General features: G+C 33.8%; 2 protein-coding genes across 4 annotated transcripts in view; both read left to right on the forward strand.

Annotated features, from left to right (window-relative positions):
• Nucleotides 1-4971, forward strand: part of LOC137930198 (ecdysone receptor-like) — a 208562-nt gene extending 203591 nt beyond the window's left edge. For all 3 annotated transcript variants that reach the window (XM_068773369.1, XM_068773367.1, XM_068773368.1), the window contains exon 9: nt 69-4971. In XM_068773369.1, coding sequence (XP_068629470.1) covers nt 69-367 — 299 coding nt within the window. In that variant the 3' untranslated portion in view covers nt 368-4971. The remainder of the gene's footprint in view (nt 1-68) is intronic.
• A 9714-nt stretch (nt 4972-14685) lies between these two features.
• LOC137930186 (macrophage mannose receptor 1-like) lies at nt 14686-20172 on the forward strand. The gene is made up of 5 exons (XM_068773351.1): nt 14686-14825; nt 14908-15174; nt 16189-16383; nt 17756-18010; nt 18695-20172. The coding sequence occupies exons 1-5, from the start codon at nt 14768-14770 to the stop codon at nt 18892-18894; spliced, it is 975 nt and encodes a 324-aa protein (XP_068629452.1). The 5' UTR covers nt 14686-14767; the 3' UTR covers nt 18895-20172.
• The last annotated feature ends 1544 nt before the right edge of the window (nt 20173-21716 follow it).

Below are 21716 nucleotides of genomic sequence, written 5' to 3' on the forward strand. Positions count from 1 at the left end.
TTTAAACTTATTTGTTTGACGGACTATTAAGAATAGGAATAAAAACTGGTGTTTTTTTTAAATTTCAGACCGACCCGGTCTAGAGCAACCGAAGCTAGTGGAAGAGATACAGCGGTATTACCTAAACACTTTGAAGATGTACATCGTGAACCAGCACAGCGCGTCACCACGCTGCTCGGTTATTTACGGCAAGATCCTCTCCGTACTGTCTGAGCTCCGTACACTAGGCATGCAGAACTCCAACATGTGCATCTCCTTGAAGTTGAAGAACAGGAAACTACCGCCATTCCTCGAGGAGATATGGGACGTGGCGGACGTGTCGACGACGCAGCCGCCGGCCATAGTGGACAACCCTACGGAGCTCTAGCGGCTTCGTGCGCGAAACATGCCCCGCGGGCAATGAGCTTACGAACCGCGAACTTTACCGGAGATCCTACAAGCTCCTTACCATGCGTTTGACTTGCGTTCTACTCAAACAAAAAGTGCTCCCGAGTGCAGGCGCTTGGCTTGTCTAACCCTCGGTCGAGTCACTCAAGTAGGGCCCCATGATTCGTTAAGTTCTCGATCAAGGAATACGATTGAACGTTGGGTTTACGATCGAAGTTAGATAATGTACGTACTGAACTAGCGAAACAACAAGCAAGACTCATCAGATTGGTTTCAAACATTTCTTGTTTCTTTTATCAACATGTTGCTAGGTTTAATTTGACTTCAAATGAGAAGCGATAGATGTTTTACAATACCGTTGAAAAAGAAGAAGATGATAATAGATGTTTGTTTTATAACAGGCGGGGTAACTCGCGTTAGAATTAATTGAGTGAGCAAATACAAAATGAACATATGGTAAGGCAGCCGAAGGGGCACGACGCGGCGACGCAACGGGAGCGACACGAGCGTAGCGGAGCGGAGCTTCGTGTCTTCCGTCGCAGCAGGCGACCACCGCGCCACTGAGGAGAGAACGCTCATAGACTGGCTAGTTTTAGTGAAGTGCTCGGACACTCAAGTCGGAAGTGATGAACTATTTATAAGGACCGCGCGAGCCGACCGGGTGCGAGTGCTCGGCGTTGCGTATTCGGTGACCGACGGTGTGCGAGAGAGTAGTGAATATACGTGCTGTTGAACGTTTGGAGAATATATTTAGTGTTGATCGTTTTAGTGGCCCGACGTCGGCCGAAACGACCGTCGCTCGTTTTAGTCGACGTATGTCGCCCTCCACGTTTATTTCGTTTACGACTGGATACTTAGTTGGTCACTCGGATACGACTACTATAATAAGACTTCAATAAGTACACCTCCTAAATTACACATACGTACATACACTACGAGAGTTATAAAGAAAATAAATAATATATGAAAAGATGTTTCTATTGGATGAAAAGTTGATAGTCTTGTTTATTTACCAAAATTAATGGTACGTTGGATACCCTTTTTGATTATTTTATACATGTATATAATATTTGCGGGTGTCGTTGAGATGACGTGCCGCGACTTCGCACGACGTCGCAGCTCGTTGTAAATCAACTGTTTGTTTATATATAGTTTATGTCAGGCGTGTTATCTTGTCGTTTCGATTTTAGTTCCGACTCATGTTCCGATGTCCCGTGCCCAGACCCTCGACTTGTCGAATAATTTTTATTTATTATTGCTGTGATTACATATATAACATGTTGAAATATCTTAGGCTGAGATAAGTGTGTCTTATTACTATTTATATGTAACGTCAACTTGCTTGATGAAAGCATTACCAACATCTTGTTTGTCATAGTTAAGATATTGCCTGATGCGTTATTCACGGTGTTGTCCACGCTGCACTAAGTCAATGTTACATTAGAAGTTTACGTACTCTGTCAATAAGGTACCGTAAGTGTTTTCGTGTTCAGTTCCGCCGGATGATATTTTTCTGACCCTGAGTTAATTGTCAAACGGCCAAACGATGTGTACCAGTCTGTGCAATTTACAATAAGTTTTGCCATAAGCTTAACGAACGTAATATAAATAACAAAAAGCATATTGTAATAAATTTAAGTGTTTCGGAGACAGATGCTGTTCGCAGTAGCTTAGTACGCGAGATCGCGCAACTCATCGTTTTGCGTGCATGTGATCAGGCAGCTGTTATGTAGGTGTGAGGTTAGATACGTAGAAGAGCCCATAAATTCTGTCCAAATTAATTTTTAACTTTATTTAATCTATATATGTGATGGTAATTTTTACTAACCTTTCCTTATAAAACACTCATTTCTTATAGTGTTAATTTAAAAAAAAACGGCAGCTCCTTTACTTTTACAATTTATTGTTTACATTTGTATAAATAACTTACTCTATTTGGCCGAGCTTACTCTATGGGAACAATATTGGAATAGTAAGTACTAAATGTAATAGTTTGATAGGATACATGCACGTAACTTGATGTGTTTACTGAGAAACCGCATCTGTCTCCAAACAAATATCATAAGTCAACTTAAAATATGTCTGTTACAGAGCAATTTGTTGTAATGCAACACTAAAACTGAACTGCCCACAATCAATGTGACGAAATGCCTTACTCCGCGTTACCTGTACTACGTACCTACATTGTTGAGAATGGAATATATAGTGAATAGATGCTAAAATTATTCGATCTCAATTAAACGATACTTTACGACACGATCCGTTCGTTGCCGGGCACTATTGCTGTTTAATGAATGAACACTTTGATGAATTCCGCGATAGTTGTTCATTGTCCGTCTCGAAGCCTTAGGTGTCTGTCGAACCGTCGACACGTATCTGTGAAGCGACAAATTGCACGCACCTCCGCGGTGTCTTTCTTGTATACAGAGTAACTCGCCACTTCATTGGTGTTTAAATTGTTTAGTGATCTAAGTATATGTTTGGTGCGTGTTGAATGTGTCTTCTTTACATGCGGTACATTGAGTGTGGTGTAAATTTACATGATCTTGTATGTCTGAGATTTTTTGGAAAAGCATTTCTTAATATACGTATAAAGTTCAGCGTGTGTCGATCGGGCTTGCACCGCGGACCGGCGCTAGATCGCTTGTGGTACATCTTTTCGAATTATACAATTATTTTAATCTAGCAGTAGGCGATTTTAAAAGTATTTAACGAAGCACAAAAGTCACTGGAGTGTCTTAGGTCTCTGCTAATTAGGGGCGTAATAACAATCACACTGCCATTATAAACGTAATTTCATGGTGCGATCGGGTGTTTGTGGTTATAGCGCGGTTTTTCTACGAAACGTTTTAGTTGTGATCTGGGGGAGTGTTTGTGATGTTCCGTCATGTGTTTGCGCTGCGACGCGATGCCTTATGACCGAGATGCGGACGAACACGCGGCCACCCGAGTCGGACTTCTTCCACCTTACGCCGCGCATCTCGGCCTTTGTGACAATTATAACTGCCATTGGATAAGTAAATTGTATACATCATTTGACGCGTAGACTTCATTACGAATAGCTTCATAGTTTACGGACTCCGTCGGTGCACAGCCGGTCGCCTTTGATACATATTATTCGATTTCGAAATTGTAATAGGTTTATTAAGATGTAATGTAATAGTCTCTCGCGAGAGACGTAATGAGTAATGAGATACCCTAATATAATTTGTGTCTTAGCTGATAATGGAACATTAGTACGATGATAAGTTTATATCGCTTATAAAGATACGCAAGATCCGAGCGGGGAGAGCTAGACAGGCTGGGACGGATGGGAGTCGAGCAAAGGCGGGGTCGGAGTCGCAATCGGTTGTCCTTCTTCAATGTCGTTCGTTTCAAAACCGTTTCATTTGCCAATGGGAGAGAGTACTGTAGTGACCAAACGTGGCGCGTCCAGTCTAATACCTAATGCGAGGACTTTGGAGGGTCCGCAGCGTCCATTAAATTTTGTATATAGGTACCTTTAGATTTTATCGTCATATGTTTGACATATGTTTAATTTTATTCATCTAAGAAAGTACAGATGGCTGTTGTTATTTTTATATTATTTGGGTAGAAGTATATTTTTTGTAAATGACCTCTGTATTTATCTTTTGTAAGCTATGTAAGCCATATGGACATAGACTAATATGAGCTACGAAAATTGTGATTACGTAATAATTTCATGGACTTATATTTTTTTGTTCTGCTTATGTATTCTTCGTTTGGACAGAATTTTTCTTAATAATCTTTTGTTACTTCAGAGTGCAATATGTACAAATATTTACATATGAAATATAAAAGTGTACAGTCATTTTTTTAGTTTTAATGTGTCAACGCAATAAGTTCGCGACTCGTTCGTTGAATGTACAACGGAAGGCATAATAAACCTCGTATCACAAGTGGGTTGCGATGCAACACTCACTCACTATTGTGTTTCGCTATACTTAAGTGATTAATTTTTACATAGACGGACTAGGTGATCTTTGTATTTAAATTTGCTAATTTTTTGTAGCAGATTAGAATTTGTTTAATTGAATAAGATGAATTATGTACATTTTGAATTGATTTTAAAGTGATTTAGTTGTTATTTAGTAACGAATTTTTTCTTATTAAGTGTGTCTGGCAGCCTCGTGGCCAGTGCACCGATACCAGTGCGATTTGTGCAATGTCCATTAGAAAAATTGTGAAGCCAGCCGGCCGGCGCCGCAGGGCCTCGGCCGCCCGGCTGATTCGCGCCAAGTGCCACGTGAACGATAAAGGAAGGCTGATATTACGCGATAAGAGCCCATTCCGTGTTTATGGAAACACATTTTATTTGTATATTATTTCGTTATACTATCTGTCCGCAGTAATTATTTCCTCCTAATACTTTTGCCTTAGTGAATCCTTTATTATATGATTTAACCGCTGTGGTGAAGCGAATTAGATATAGGGAACAGACATGACGATATGTTAAAATTTTAGAGAGTCAACTTTTATAAAAGATAACTACGAAACAAAACATGAAAAGGTGTGTACAAAACGAGGAAATTTGTATGAAACATTGTTATGCGAATAAACTTACACCTCGATATAAAAAAATTCTCGTCTTTTATTTATTTTTCTGATACATTACAATAAATTATGTAAGTTAGATGCAGGCCGCTTCCAACAGGTCATATCGGAGTTCTAAATGGGAGGCCCATGTCTAGCAGAGGACGACTGACGACTAAACCGATAAGACCTGCGACTTGCATTAAAACCCTGTCATATACACCGTTACGGACCACCCCGCCTTTCCTTCACTCAAGTCCTACCTGTGCCTAATTCTGCTACAAAGAAATAAATAATACATTAGCAGCATTTTGTTATTTGAACGGCGCAATCTTTAATGAAATATGTACCGTAGCACCTCATGTCAAATTGGTGTAGATGCGGTGAAGTCGAACATTTTGGAGTTCAAAATCGAACCAAGTGCAAGCCAAAATGAATTTACACAAGAAGCTAACTAATTTTACTGAATAAAAATGTAATGAGCACTATCTGTTGAACGAATTATTAAATTAGCATCAGTAAAATTGAAACGGATCATTATTAATTTTTTTAGTTTTCGAAATTAAAAAAACTTACTAAAATAACTCTGTGAGTGAAATATTATTAATTTTTTTTCTTCGCACTATTTGTAAAATATGTTATCTATTATGTTCTTCGTTCGTTGAAAAATAAAATAAGTAATTAATTTGAATTCCGTATGGCGAATAATAACGAATAAAAATATCGAAATAATTTGCACAAAAAAACTTGTACTGATTAGTAATAAAATTGATTAATAATAAATTAACCATTATATAACCTTTAATTCAATTTACAAACATTAAGTAAACAGAATCCGAATGAAGTTTATAATACTTTTTTTCTCGAAATCTTAAGTATCTGAATCTCATTATGAGAGAGTGAAATAAAAAAACGTAATAATAAAATCATACCAACTGTGATAATAATTCACGAAGAAACCAGGTCGGAGTAATGACTTTAAGTAATACGTAGAAAACAATTTAAAAACATTTTTCGCTGAAGTTCCAATTTCTACTACGAAATCTTTAAACTAGGAATAACTGGTCGCTATCACAACAAAAACAAAACTACACTTTAAAGAAAATATTCATAAATGTGTTGATTTTAATTTTTAACACGTTAACGTCTCAAATATTTTAAATTAATTAATGTTAAATCGACCGAAAGAAATTAATCTAAATTATGGCACCTGTATTTAATACTAAACAATTGCGTAAATGTGGGAATGTTTCCTATCTTACGAAATATGGTAAAATTACTCCGTTAATCGGGTAATACATTTTATTTATATTTTTACTTATTCGCCGGCTGTAACTTCTGCCACCAAATGGCAGACTCTTCCTATTTTATACAAAAAAAAAACTTATTTCTTAAATTAAATTTACTAAGTATCGGCCTTACTATTTTTAACTGAATGTACACTTTCATTTTAACAATGCTACTCTTTTTTTTATTTCGTATTAATTTTACTTTATACGTGTTAAAAACACTTATTCTACCTAAATTATTTATTACATACTTTGCGTGCATGCGCTTTATTTAAGAATAGAGCGCACTGTGCCCATTTTTAAAAACTAATACTGCTATTGTCTATTATTACTTATTCTATATATACAATATCAATTTTCAATGTTTTTAGATTATCCATCCATACATTACTGGCCGGTTCTAACCGGCTCGAGATGTTGCAATTTACTAATTTTCTGAACGCAGCGAGCCGTCGACCACAACCATGAATCTTTGTGACATATCTATCTAAGAAAAAAAAGGTCAGGAGAAGCAGCCTAAGCGCATTACCGGAATAATCCCCCGGTAACAGGTCAGAGGTCTAACATCCACCCCGTAACGACCCCCCGTCGAGTCCCCATAGGCCGTACCCCGGATAGCCTTCCACCAGTGCTGTACCCCTCTTCCGGATCGCACGCTGCATGAAAGCCAACAGAGTCAGTGCAGGTATGAGGCAGAGCCCTGTGTTATAATTCTAGTTATTAATTGTTTAAATATACTAAGATTTACTTATTTTATTGTTATTATATTCAGCATTGATTACTATAAAAATAAATTTAGATCATTTGATTCATTCTGGTAAAACCTATGGCTCACCAAATATCATTGGAATTTAATAGGTTCTATACTGGATTTTCCTCAAATGATACAACTATAATTGGTAACAAAAATATCTTTAAATCATAAAAAGAGTTTTATAATGAATGTCGCGACGAGCAGACCTGATTGTTAAAAGTAAGCTATACACACACACCACAGTACTATATGTCGTTGATCAAGCTGATGAAACTTACGAATATGCTAAAGCATAGCTTGGAAACTAACGAAGTTATTGTTATGTTCTTCACGATGTATTCTCTATAAGACAAAAGTTGTCATCGTTCCAGCTTATAGATGCCCACTGCAAGGCCTCCCCCGAAGATATCACCATACACCATAATCGGCACGCTTGGCAAGCGGGTTGGCGACCGCAGTGCGGTATTATGGTACGCAGAAAACACTGCTGCCCATCCCCGGCAAACTTGTTTGTAAGTAGTGGCAATCAAATATAAATAATGCATAAAGTGTAAATTATATCAGAATACATTCCAAAAATCGAACCCTATGACCTTCGAATGCAAGTCTCAGTCCTTACCGCTGAGCTACAACTGCTCGAAGTATTTACATACTTTAAATAAGTATGTATGTTTAATTTCCTTAGTCACTATTTCTTAGCGCAAAAAATTACTTTTTATACTCGTCTAGACAATGTCAAGCAAAAGCTACACAAGATATAGTGTCACATGTCAGTGAATTCAATAATGCTATTATGATGCTGCGTTGGAATGCTTCTGGAGATGCTGTAACTTGCTGACTGGTCTTAGCAAACACACCAAGGCGACGATATAATTGTTATAAGTGGGGCATATCGTAAATATCTCTTGTACACTAATGTAAAATATCACTAGTGAATTCACGGCTTCTTGGCTCTTATCTACATGTGATATTTATCATGTTATTTCAAAAACAAGCCAGATGCAAAGCCGTAAAAATAATATTTCGATGTAAGATATTTTTCAATTTAAAATAAATTAGAATACTAAAAAGGTGGGGCAACCGTATTAAATTAATCCTTCGAAATGACATGAGATCCGGTTAGACGTCTGTGATATAAAAACATTACGTCACGAGAGCTAAGTCAACGTTTTGTAAATTAAGATTATGCAATATAAACGTAAATATAACTATGATATTACGACAAGATAATAATCGATCAAACTGTGTTCCACCTTCTTTGGCATTCTCGAATCGACTTATTAACGTGTCGCGTGATAACCTAAGCTAAAATTTCCTCTCGGAGGCGTTTACACACTTTCATCTATTTATCAATATTATTATCCATTAGTATAATTAAGAGATAATTAAGATATGTTCATAAATGTGCACATTATGAAAAAAATGCTCGATACGCTCCATTTGATAGAAACCAGAATCAGATTAAGCGCCATCAATGGCATTTTCTACTTAAAGCTACGAGTGTTGCAAACATGCCCTTGTCTAAGAAGAACCCGTAATAAACTGTGATCACTTACATACATAGAGCGATTCATTCCCAAGCTTTATTATTACCAAAACCTTTACACGATATATCGTTTTAAAGTTTTTTTAATGAACTTTCTTAAAATTATTGCATTATAAAGCAGAGATATTGCATGGGTGAGGCGGCTAGGGTTTTCAGGTTTTAGAAAGGATACCATAGAGTGGCAAGCGCAACGAAGGACTTGTAGTCACAAGATTCCTTATCCGTTGGAATATGTAACGTACTGTCCCAAGTTGTGGCTCTCAGGGAACCTCGCAAGTTTTTCAGATCCTCGACTTCTAACACAGTGAACCGTAAATGTACGAATAGGCAAACAGCATTTAACAACTTTAACAGTCAAATCTACTTCAAAGTTCTATTATGTATTTTGTATAATTGTAATTGCATTCAACGATAGTTAACATAATATTCGTTTCACAGGACTTCCGCTGCTAGATATGGGCGTCACATAGTTTACCTATAGGACCAGTTGGTGCTAGATAATAAGTAAATCTATTTCCACAGTCAACAATTATATTGTACGTAATAATTAATAATAAAAACCCGAGTGAGTAAATTTGCATATACAAAAAAATCATATTTACTTTAATCATGTTGTGGGCGCCTGGCCTCTTTCGTTTTTTGACATGACTTTTGCGAAGTCGGTTCGTTTTACGTGTCAATGCTAATTTATGTTTTATGTATAATTTGTGTTTCCTAAAAATAAAGTAGATTCCTAATATCTGAGTTTTAATATGAAATCTACAATGTATTTGCAACAGCTAAGGATCTATTACAATTTGACCACATATCTACGTCAAGAGAAGTATGGCAGAAGAGCACGATTTGATAGAAAATAGAAGAATAATTCACATTGATCAAGATCAATCGTCGAATCCAACTCGGCTAGGCATTGTTCAGGAAACTACGAAACATCTTATCGTACATATCACTTAGTGCCTTAAGACGAAGTGTGACCAATGTGTGTTACGAGTGATGATTTACGGTACTAAAACGTGATCTTACACTTCGAGTCTCATTGGAAAACTCTCGGTCGCTCAACGAATCATGTAGAGAGTTATGTTTGGGCTTTTTCTCCACGATCGAGGCAGGAATGAGAATATCCGTAGACAAACAAAAATAACCGATATAACGATTAGAAAGTGGCAGTAGGTCAAATAGATCACGCAGAACAGATGACTACTGGGTACTTAAACTTCTGAAATGTGAAGATTGTGAACCGGCAAGCCCAGGGTGTCCTGCGCTGCGTCAAAATAAAAATAGTTCTTTGTTACTCAATATTAGTAACGCAAAAATAAAGGAAGTCCTATATACTTAAAAATACTTAAATAATTAGTTTCAAGAACACACTACTTAGTTTAATATGCTTGAAACATGATAGACATTCGCGAGGAAATCTAAAAATTAATATTACCTGTTGTTACTTCATTTTGCGTTCTGAATCGTTTTTTTATTTATTAATATGATATTCTATAATATCTCATAATGTTAGAGGATAAAAACTCGTTATTTCGTCTTGTCTGATTAGTTTTTGACACACACATCAATGTAACGTAAGTTGTATTCTCTTTCGTTAATGTTTGTAATAAAACCTTGCTATTTTAATTATTAAACTAGTATTGCTGTACTCTCGACTGCCCTTTTTATACACGGGGCGTTCTAAAGATCAGTTGACGTCCTATTCAAGCAATTGCATTGTTAATTGATATGACCTACGCTATAAAGTATAATTATAATAGCAAATTAATTATATATTTTTTAAAATAAGCTAAAATAAAGACCTACATATCAATATAAAAGTTAGAACGAGATATACAGCTTCCTAATGAGCTATGACATGTGCCTTATGTCAATCGATTTCGCGATCGTATGGTTGACGATCGCGAAAAATGATGCTGATATTCAAATTTTTTGTTCTCGATCACAATTGATTCAAGACTATTGAAGACTCCATATAGAAACAATCGCTCTTAAACTTATAATTATGACGTAATAACTTAACGTCACTTTACCGAAATCGATGGCAAGAGAATCAACATCGTTATGCGTGGTTAAACATCTACCCGAAAACATTTTTCATTTATAATTGTCAAACGTTGCTCTTCGCAATACAAAAGAAAATGAAAGATATTACAATAACCATCAGTTTTATTTTATTTTAAATATCAAAGTTGTGTTTGTACAATCCAATTCTGAGAAAAAAATATTTGTAGATTTTAGAAACATTCTATTAAAAAACCTAGAGAAACTTCTATCATTGTCACTTTCAAGCAATAACTCATCTCCAAGGTATCAAGTCATGTTTATTTTTTAAATTTATATTCCTTTATTATGACTTACACAAATAATATTTACGTTCATCGATCATTAGTAAGTATTGTCGATTAACATCGAGCTTGTTGCAGACTGGTTGCTGGCATTGTGGATATATCATTATAAAAAAGTAAACACTACGCTAACTAAAAAAGTAAACGGATATAAGCTGTGGAGCTCAAATATAAAATAGTGTTTTGGTTATAGATGTAAAAGGTTTAACATGGTAGAAATAAGGCTCATTTGCTGGCTTATCGTAAAATTCAGAAGGTTTCAGAGATAATAAATAACGTAATGAAAATATGCTAAGTAAATGGCGTATTCAAAATTCGGATTATCGCATATTAATATTTATTACTATTACGTTAATGTAGATTTTGTACTGTTAGAAGTTAATGGCCTGTTGCATACCAATAGAATACATAAATTAAAGTTACATATTTTTACGGTGTATTAGAAATAGATGGGAAGCTGTTATATCTAGAACTAATCAATTTGTACACACCACAATCGTGTTTTTGGGAATTTAAAATAGAAACCTTGACGTTTCTTATCTTGAAACCCAATAATGTATATATCTAAAAAGAAATATTAATTTGCTACTATAAACATCAATATCCTCAGTCTTGTCCATTCGAAGTTTTCGGGAATTCCCTGGGTTTCGAAATTTAAATCGGACTTTAAGATTTCGTCTATAAACCATTAATGTACAATTTCAGGGACAAACATTTAAATGTGATGGTCAAACGTTTCGTTTTAATTAATTTCAATTTGATTTGTGTTTGAAAATAATAAAATATTTAAATATATTTAGTAGAGTTTTGTTGCAACAAGTTAGTGAAATTGCAGACCAAAGTCTACGAACATTGGATTATGTATTTTGACACATCGTGTAAACCAATATATTTAATTATCATCAGGTGAAGACCCTGACATATTATTTTTGAATATGCAAAGGCAGCTGACCCGGAAATGTCTATTAATACTAAAAATAATAATCCTAGCATTATTCTCATGTGCATAGACATGTTTCGTAAAAGCCGTTTATCACAGTCTGATGATGTTTACAAAAAATGTTTAATAATGGTTCGTTTTTTTTGATAGAGGCTGTCGTTGTTATCCGTATAATACCATCAGGTATGCCTTTATGATTTAGTTGTTTACTCTCGTCTCTTTGTTATAATATTGACAGATTTCATGCAATTACCTTGGATAAAATTTGTTGTAATGACATCAAGAACTTCTAGAGTGTAAGTGGCAGGTGAAGGTGAAAACAAGGGACAAGTGAAGGCAGGCTTAGTGTATACGCTCGTTTTGTCACTTCCTAATACAAAAAAATAAAGAGATTAAATAACTATGGTTGATGTTATTACGGCCAGTAAAAGACGCCTTACGGCTGAAGAAGATGTTGATGTCGAATTATGATTTGCAATGATAATTTTTTTATTTAATTAAGTGCCAACATTATGAATTCATTGTTCACTTACAAATCTTTTTGAATAATTTATTTCGATGTTATGCTATTATGTAGAGTTATTTGTTATACGTGTAAAGAGCTGTAAATAGGTGAATGTATTTGCTTGTTTTAAATTTGCGGCCGTTAATGTATGGTACTTCCTTTACCATAATCAATGATTTTTCGAAATAATACGTAAAGTAAAGATAAAGAAGAAGAGTTTTCTCTATCTGTCTGCAGACTTTGTACTGTCAAAAATTATGGGCAGAACATGTTTTCGATTAATCACTTCATACGGAGTGTCAAATAAGCGATAAATTTATCACAAGCTTTGAAGCTTTGACACCGATAACCAATCTGTAAATATAAGAGAAATGTATATAATCACAAGTAATAATGTCTAGTAAATAATATAAAATAAATCAATACTACTTAAAAGTCAATTCTATCGAATGTACGTCAATAATCTGTAATATTATATGTATACAGATCTCTGTATTATGTTTAATTTCCCTGTTTTATATGGTTTGGGAGAACCGCGTATATAAATGAAATCTAGATTGTCTTTCCAGGTATAGCACAGCTCGAGAATTATGAGATTACATTGATTAGCTATGTATATAGAGTTGTAATAAAATACACGATAAATATACTTCAGACACAAAGTCTTAAAATAATAAAAAATGTGTAAGAATAATTTAAGTAAATCTTTTGAATAATTCATTAACCGAAACTCACAGCGTAGGCGAGTCTACTAAACATGTTATGATATTAATAATTGGAAGCGTCGGAATCCTAAAATAACTTCGACGGACAATATTTTGTGCCTCAATACTCAAATACATATTTTGTTGTCTTCAATTTTGTTTTTTGTTCTATGCTCATTTTCCGCACTTTTTAGATTTAGTTAGGTTTTTGATAAGATTGGTTCGTCACACTTATCTTGCCCCGCGTGTTAATTACTTACTGTTTACTGAATCGACAATTAAATTAGACATAGTACTGATAGTAGAGAACATAATAGTAACATTTTATATTAATTAGTTTTATTATTATATTATCTATCTATCGACCGACATAAGTGAGTAAGCTGTGTGTTCCGGTAAATATTTTATGTAATTACGCCGATAATTATTTTAAATTAAAAACATAGGCAATACACAATATCACACGCGCTCCTTGAAAACCTTACGTTTACTAGTCGCCGGTCAATTACCCAACGACCGCAAGGAAAGGTACGTTCATACGCGATAGCGGTCTTTCCGCTTGTGCCGGGTAAAACCCGCCCAGGAAATTCTACGTCAACGTTACTCGTTTTGTTCTTCGAGAACAACACTGTCTACAGTCTACTCTGGGAAATAGTGATCAAGTTTTCTACTAAGTGATTATAATGTTACAATTTAAAGTACGGATTCCCAAACTACTAGATATTAACTCTTTGGCGTCGCAATCTATTTCCAAGGGATTGACAAAACTAAAAACTGATTTTGAAGGTCGACGAGGCCTAAAAATTGAACATTTTTAAACACAAGTTCTTATTGAAACTACTGTTTAAGTTTAATAAGTGTACCGGCTTGTTATAAGTATGATTAACATCATCATAGAAAGTATTAAGTATTCGTACTTTTAAAATATTTACTTAATTTTGGTCAACTTATTTCATTTAATTTTATTGAGATATTGTTTTCAAGTTTGCTCGCAAAACCAGCCGCAAAATTTTCAAATTAGTAAACATTCGTATCAATAGGAAAAAGTGTAGATATGGAATTTTAAAAGGGATTCGGCAATAGGCGTTAGAGGCCTAAGTTCAGTTTAAAAAGGGAGTCTCCTTAAATTTATCCGCTTTCGGAATCTATTGCAAGAATGAATTAAGACAATTAAATCGCATGTTTAAACTACTATTATTCAGTCGAATGATAAATCATAGACAAATGTATAATATATATTTCAATTTATATAGATAATAGAATAAATTTTACAACTTTTAAGAAATAAGTTAGGACATATAATTATTGTACACATACTTAAAATAGTTGAAGTGTATTAACAATTTTTGGATGTTTATGTTTTAAACATATTTTTATATTAAAAATTGTCCATCAGTTGCTACATTCATAATGTCCCATATTCAAAGGATTCGTGTCAATAAAAGACATTTGCAAAATAAAATCTAGCAAGCAATGTGTTATAATTAAATTAAATACTTCTATGACGTAAATTTAAATAAACAGGTTTTACCTAAATCTCGCTGAAATTTTAAATTTTACAACAAAGTTAATAAACATTTATTCAAACGCCAAAGTCTTTGGGTTGTGTTTTCCTGTTAATCTTGTTTATATGCCTCCGTCAACGAGCGCATAATTGTGAATCTGCTTTATTCTCATTTGGATAAAACAGTTCGCGGCAAACACACGTATTTATAATATATTGCATAAAGGTTAAAAAGTAACATGAATGCTAAATATTTATTTATTTTGCTTTTCATACAGATAGCCGTTCAGTTTACGTGTACGTAACAGTTGTTTATAAGTAGTTTACCCGATGTACTATGTGTGTAATAACAAGTATTAAGATAGCGGTCACGTTTTAGATGGACAACAGGCAATCAAACACTTTAGAGATGACTACAAGTATTTAGAGGCCACGCAGAGTTTTTACAAAATACATACGATACACAAAACGTGGGAAAGTGCAAAGAGAAAGTGCTCCTTGGAAGGCGCAATGCTTTTTTACCCCGAAGACCAGAATGAAGCTGATCAGGTCCTTAGCTATATGAAAGAGACACAGCCACAATTCGCTTGGGTGTTTATTGGTGTTTCATCGAAGCTTGCAAAAGGAGTCTTTAAGTCTGTTGACGGTGAGCATAAACATATATTAACTGCAATAAAACCTTGGCCTCCTCACGTCCATACACAGGAAACTTAGTTCACATATGTACGTACAGATCCCTACGTGTACTGATAATGCGATATTTAAAGTGACTAAGCTAGTAAAAATGGCGTTTTAATGATATATTTTTTTAATAATATTAGTCATACACCAGTATCAAAGTCATTAATTATAATCGCCTGTTAATATCCATTTCGTGTTAAAATTATTGGGAAAAAACAGGATATAATTTTTCAGTTATCTGTAAAAGCTAAGAAGATTATTTTCGGAAACTAGTTTGAATTGAATACAATACTCACATATTCACTGTTAATGTTATGTTTCCAAAAAAGCGCCTAAACGATGCTTTGAACTTTAACTTGTTAGTACTAATCAATCGTCAAGATTGAATTGTTGGTTATGTGTTATTATACCCAATACATAGCCTTTTTTAGCTGTGCATAATTTTTAATAGAATAATCTATACATATGTACCTTGCTAAAATATATATAGAGAACTGTACAAAAAGAACTGTTGTTTGGTTAGAAAATATTATTAATCCTTATTGTTTTCAAGGCCATTAAAATGGAAATCGTATGCAATGCTCAATCTTAAGTTAATATATATTAATTCTTTACTACAAATAATTTTAACCAACAGAAACAAAAATTGTTCGGTATTTATATACCAAAAAATTGATTTTCATACGGTATTTTAAAAAAATTACCTTCATACGCTTATAAGGAAAGACTGTTGCGGGAAAGTACCTCATACTGGTTCAATAAGTACAAATGCATAAGATATAAAAACTTGGAAAAGCAATTTTTATTCATTTAGTCACGTCACTATTATTCATATATATACAGTGACCAATCCTTTTTGGTGGAAAAATTTTATTAACTAGTTCTACTTTCCATATAAATCAACGAGTTTATCCTGTATTTTTCTGATTGTCTAAATGAAATCCATTTAAAAAACTGATAAACTGCATATAATTTCCAGGAGTGTCGATAAGAAATATATATAATAAATGGGGTCATGGTGAACCTAATGACAGTAACGGTGAAGAGGACTGCGTGATATTACGCCGCGAGGGCACCCTCAATGACGAGAAGTGCTCAAAGAAGTTCCCGTTTATTTGTAAAAAACCTTTTGCCTCATTGAAATGGAATGAAGAGTGCAATTCTCCATACATGGGTACACAAATTTCTTTACATTATTACTCCTTTACTCATAATTATTATTAAATAGTGTTAGAACTATATGGACGGAAGGATCATTCGGATGTTCAAGAGACCCTGCTGCTTGCTAAAATCCCCCTGTTGGTAACCCTCTGTGCTTTGTGAGTGATCGCGGTATCTCCAAGTTAAGAATCGTCAATCCATAGCGCTATGTTACTTTAAATATCACGCCCTGAGCTATGAATTGTTAACACTACCTCGAAACCAATACCATGAAGTAATTTCCCGCGAATTTAGGGCCCAACCCTAAGCCTGGTACTCCGAGAGCTCTCTGGTAGGAAAACACCATTCTCCGGAGGTCCGTCACGACGCGCGCCCTTGCGTTGACGCCGTCGTCTTGGAGCGGGAACTGTCCCCTTGCGATGCCGTTCGGCGGCTTTCTTCTGGACCATGACGGTCTTGCAAAAAGAGGCCATCATCTTCCATACACCACCTAACCTAACGTACTAAATAAATCAAACTGAGTTACACATTAAGCTCTATCCATTGTCATATCAATACGAGACAGACGTTGTTATTCGAGAATTTAAATCTCATGTATGAATCTAGGTACTGCTTATCTCAAAGTTCACTAGGGTGTGAGTTATCAGGATCAGGTTATTTAAAGCATTAATGCGATAACAGAGACAAACAAACTCTTAGCAAAACTTATTGAAATATGTCATTTTTATCTCCGGGATTCGTAAATATTTTTTAATATTTAAAAACCAGACTATCAACCTCATTAAGAAATAATTTGTAAAATATATCATTTATTTATACAAAAAAAGAATTCCATTTTTCTTTTGACAAGCTATGACTATTTTCCTGATATCATTTATCTCTTGTTCATTTTTCTAATACTTTGTCTTATACGCTTTTGTGAAAAATATACAATTTCCAAAGCGGCCTACCTGCCCGTTTTATACATGGCTAATTGTACGGTTGTACTGCTAACAGTATGAATAACGTGTTCCCATATAGGAAAATATCAACATTATTTGCACCAAAAAATAGATGTAACAATGTTGTGTATTAATAAGCATTGCAATAAACACTACTATTTGATGTTTTTAATTATTGAATTTCGTATTCATAACTAAGTCAGGACACTTCAAATCACCCAGTAACGATATCGAAATGTTTTCTTTCATCATTATTGTTTTTAATTTTTATGTTCCATTATGGTATGAAATAATTTATATGCTCGCTAAAATATTGTTATCTATCCTATGGAACAACAAAATCTTATCTAATCTACTGACCTGCTTATGGATTCATTTTCTTTTAATCTGTTTCTATACAACAAATTTACTTCTATTCTTGAAGAATTATCGTTTCCTTTTCAGATTACAAATATGATGTAACTTTAGGCAGATGTTATAAATTCCATTTGACTCCGATGAGTTGGAGAGATGCTACTGAAGCTTGCGATGCCGAACAAGCTGCATTAGCTATTATTAACACAAAAGAAGAAGCAGAATTCCTTGTCAACTTAACTGCACAAGCGCCTAAAGATAATGTCAAAGGGTTGTATTTACGTGGAGCTGTGCATTTAGGTTTCAATTACGATACCTCTGAAGATGACTGGAGGACAACCACAGGTATCCTTAACTGGATTTCACTTCCATATTTTGGTGATATTTATTTCGTAATTATTTTGTCTAAAGATTGTAATATATAAAACCCATCGTAAAAGTAAGGTAAGACTTTGAGAAGCTGGTGAAAAACTTTTAAAACAAGTTAACTTGAAAAGTACTTACTTTCTTTAAGTATTATACAGGTGATTGGTAATAGTTGTAAAAGCTGTAAAGGTAGGAAAGGCTTTGTACCTCACTCTGTGTAAATTGATCACTCTGTAATTAGTTACACTGGTTTTTTTTATTTGAATCCGACACATCCATAATTGCTGGTACTACAAATTCTGCAGGGATAATTAGTAAACATTTAATTTTAATGCGTAGTAATCTTAAATTTTTAAACCCTTTTTCTACTATATCATTACTTAATTTTTTCTGTCGCTATTAATTTTTAGATAGGATCATACATTAATTGACAGCAAATGAACTACCTTCAACCATGCTTTAATGCCTACATTGTAAAAGAATTTTAACTAAGATTGAAAATCCACGCTATATACTTCATAATTTCAAATATTTGTGTATAGAGGTATATCTTAAATCATTTTTTTAATAGGAGTAATCTAGTAAATATATTAATTTGAAATGATTCATTTGTGTAATGATATGGACCATCTGAAGGTTATAATGCTATGAAATATTTTTCAGGCGAAACTTTGGAGGAAGCTGGTTATGCAGTATGGGGCAACTATCAGCCGGACGGCGGAGAAAATGAAAGATGCGGCTCTATGTTCTACAACGGACATTTGAATGACATCAGCTGTGATTCACAGAAATGTTTCTTCGTCTGTGAAAAAGAAAATGAACATTTAAGTTTCTTTATTGAGAAATTCGGCGCTGATGTTTAGAAGACTGATCGTAGTCTCAAATTTCTCTGAGATGAATATTCGTTTTTTTAACAATATTACAACTATCCAAATGTAGTAGTTTAACAACTAATTTACGAAAAGTCAATCAATTTTAATTTACCTTAAATATCTTATTAATCGCTGCTTAGCATGCTTTAGGATGAAAAAAGTTTGCCTAAATGTCAGACTTAGTCAGACATAACGCTGACTTTGGTTAGCGAATTAACAGGTATCAACAAAAAATTAAGTTTCCAGAGGACGTTTTTCCGGTTAACTATTAATCAAAAACTTTAATTTGGTCGATAATTCTTTAGTACATAAAATTCTTATTAATATATCAATTTTTATTAAAAAATTAACTCATAAAGTGACAAGTTATTTTATTGCTGTCTTGGTTATAGTAATACAAAGTCAATATTAAAAATGAAATGATTTTTTTTTAATTACTGACAACTTTAAGTTAGATCAAAGTTTATTATTTTCACGTTCTATAAATTATTTCGCCTTCCATAACATTTTTACGTTGACTCGTAAAATAGTACGAAACCGGTTAAACACGGGATAAGCAATTATTAAGTTTTGTTAAATTAACCTTTCAAGTTAACTGGATTTTATATAAAATATAATAAAATAAATAATACTTTATTAATTATCCTCTGATGCTTTAAAAGGTGGTCGCCGGAACACAAATACACCATTTTTAATAGGTTTTTTTTACAATATAAATTTGCAGCATGCCCTAGGTCTCTCTAGTGTCTTGACATGTATTGTTTATAAATTTTGCTGCGACGATTAACAGTAGTTCATAAGCATTATTTCTCCAGCCTGTGTAGTACTGGGCATATGAGATGTACACATTTTCATTTTTTGATGTTATATCCGCAAATGTGTGTTACAGTTTGTGCATATTACACGTACGCAATTCTGTGTGCCACACAGCAATGTCTTTAACTATCAGGTACTTAATAAAAAAAAAACCATGGAATTAAAAGTTCTAGGCTGTGCCATTATGCAAAATGTATCAAAGTCCATTAAATACGTTACATTTTGGAATAAAGAGTTAATTATTATGTGTATACCTATATTTTAATATAATCTAAGAATCAGGAAATGTAGGAAAGAATTTTTGCTCAAAGCCGAATGTCATTTCAATGACAGTCGGATTCGGCCAATAAACAAAGGTTCAAAATGTATCTTGACAACAATAATAATCGTGACTTCATTTATAATTACTGTCGTATTTATATTTGTAGACGTTAATTGTTAATAAATTTTGTATGAGAATTTAATAAATAAAACATTTGTTTTATGTTTTGTTTTAATGAATTTAAAATATATCCTACGAAACTTCGATTTATGATAATGTACTATAGGATGGAATTGACGATTTCATTACGCTGGATTTGATACAAACATTAAAAACAAAAATCGAGTAGGGTTCATGCTGAAAAACTAATTTGACAACTAGTGAATTGTAGAGTGACCTAATATGATAAATTTCATTTCATAAAATGCATAAAAAACTACTTTTTAACTACGAAACACATTCAATATTATCAATTTATTTTTATTTCTTATAATCAGGGTGATTGGAAAGAAATGTACAAACTTTAAAGTGGTATATGCAGTTCATATATCAGCAAAAAGCTTTAAAGCTTTTTGGGTTTTTTCAATAAAGTTGTATATATTGATCACTTTAAAATATGTTCCATTAGTTGAATTTTTCTGTTGGAATGTAACAGGAAAATAATTGTAGGCTGCTACTACGAAGCCTGCTGAGGCAGATATTACACAATAATTAATTTTACGACGTGGTAATTGGAATTTTATTATTGGTTTCCTTATTATATTATTATTATGTTATTTATTATATCATTAATTATTTGTAGAGTATATCCATACTTTAATTGACTACAAATGAGCTATAAGTTCACTTGTCTAAAACTTTTACACCTTTAACCAGGCCACTTGTATATTTTGACAAACTTTATTTATCACGTATAAAGAACCTAAACAAGAAGGGCGTTCACCGAAGAGCAAACGCCTAAATAAAACATCGAACGATTAGTAGCATTAGTCACTAGAATAAAACACGCGCTCGATATAAGCGCTCACTATTATGAGTTATTTCTAACATTTATTTTTTTCTTGGTTTATAAAGTTATTTTTACATACAATTAAGTAAAAAGTTAGTTAGATGGTTTTGTACAATTTGAATTACATAGTGTTCATCCACTAGGTGGTCCAATGTCATCGTAACAGGTCGCTGGATACCGGCAGCGTCAGGATCGTGGGGATCTTTGGAGCTTATGACTTACAGTGAGCGTGTTATCAGCTAATATAATTATGATAACAAATTTTTGTTAGACACCAGAAATTTTTACAAAATTCATATATCGATACGTACATGGCGTTTGCAATAAGAGGAAGCAAAATGGAAGCAAATAAGAACTAATTAAAAATAAAAGGCTATGTTTAGCTTTTTCACAAGGAAGCAACTGGTCTACGACGATAACAATTCTTTGCTATTCCCTCCTTTCATACTATCGTCATTCAGTAATGATAATTGAATTATTTGGCGTAATTTGACAAATATATGGTTACGTCGTCGTTGATTCTTCATAACCAATTAATTACCGACTCATTTCTTTTAACCGTAGCGGTTTTCAAGGCGACCAGGATTGCGCGGACTGATGAATAAAAAAAACCGACGTCATACCAATCGATGCTCTTTTATGACTACTCGTAGAAAACGGTAGCGCGATGCAATCGACTATTAGCGCCATCTAACGGCACTGTTCGAATTTATATTAAATCCATCT

The sequence above is a fragment of the Battus philenor genome, unplaced genomic scaffold (assembly GCF_028537555.1).
Source record: "Battus philenor isolate CCGP_79_NKW_IND1 unplaced genomic scaffold, ilBatPhil1.0.hap1 SCAF_6, whole genome shotgun sequence".
NCBI classification, from domain to species: domain Eukaryota; kingdom Metazoa; phylum Arthropoda; class Insecta; order Lepidoptera; family Papilionidae; genus Battus; species Battus philenor.

What these genes read in the sequence shown, in the direction of transcription:
- LOC137930186 (XM_068773351.1), top strand. Translation starts at nt 14,768, where the DNA reads ATGAATGCTAAATATTTATTTATTTTGCTTTTCATACAGATAGCCGTT. An exon ending in AGTCTTTAAGTCTGTTGACG is followed by an intron (nt 15,175 to 16,188) that starts GTGAGCATAAAC and finishes TATAATTTCCAG; the next exon opens with GAGTGTCGATAAGAAATATA. An exon ending in GTGCAATTCTCCATACATGG is followed by an intron (nt 16,384 to 17,755) that starts GTACACAAATTT and finishes TTTCCTTTTCAG; the next exon opens with ATTACAAATATGATGTAACT.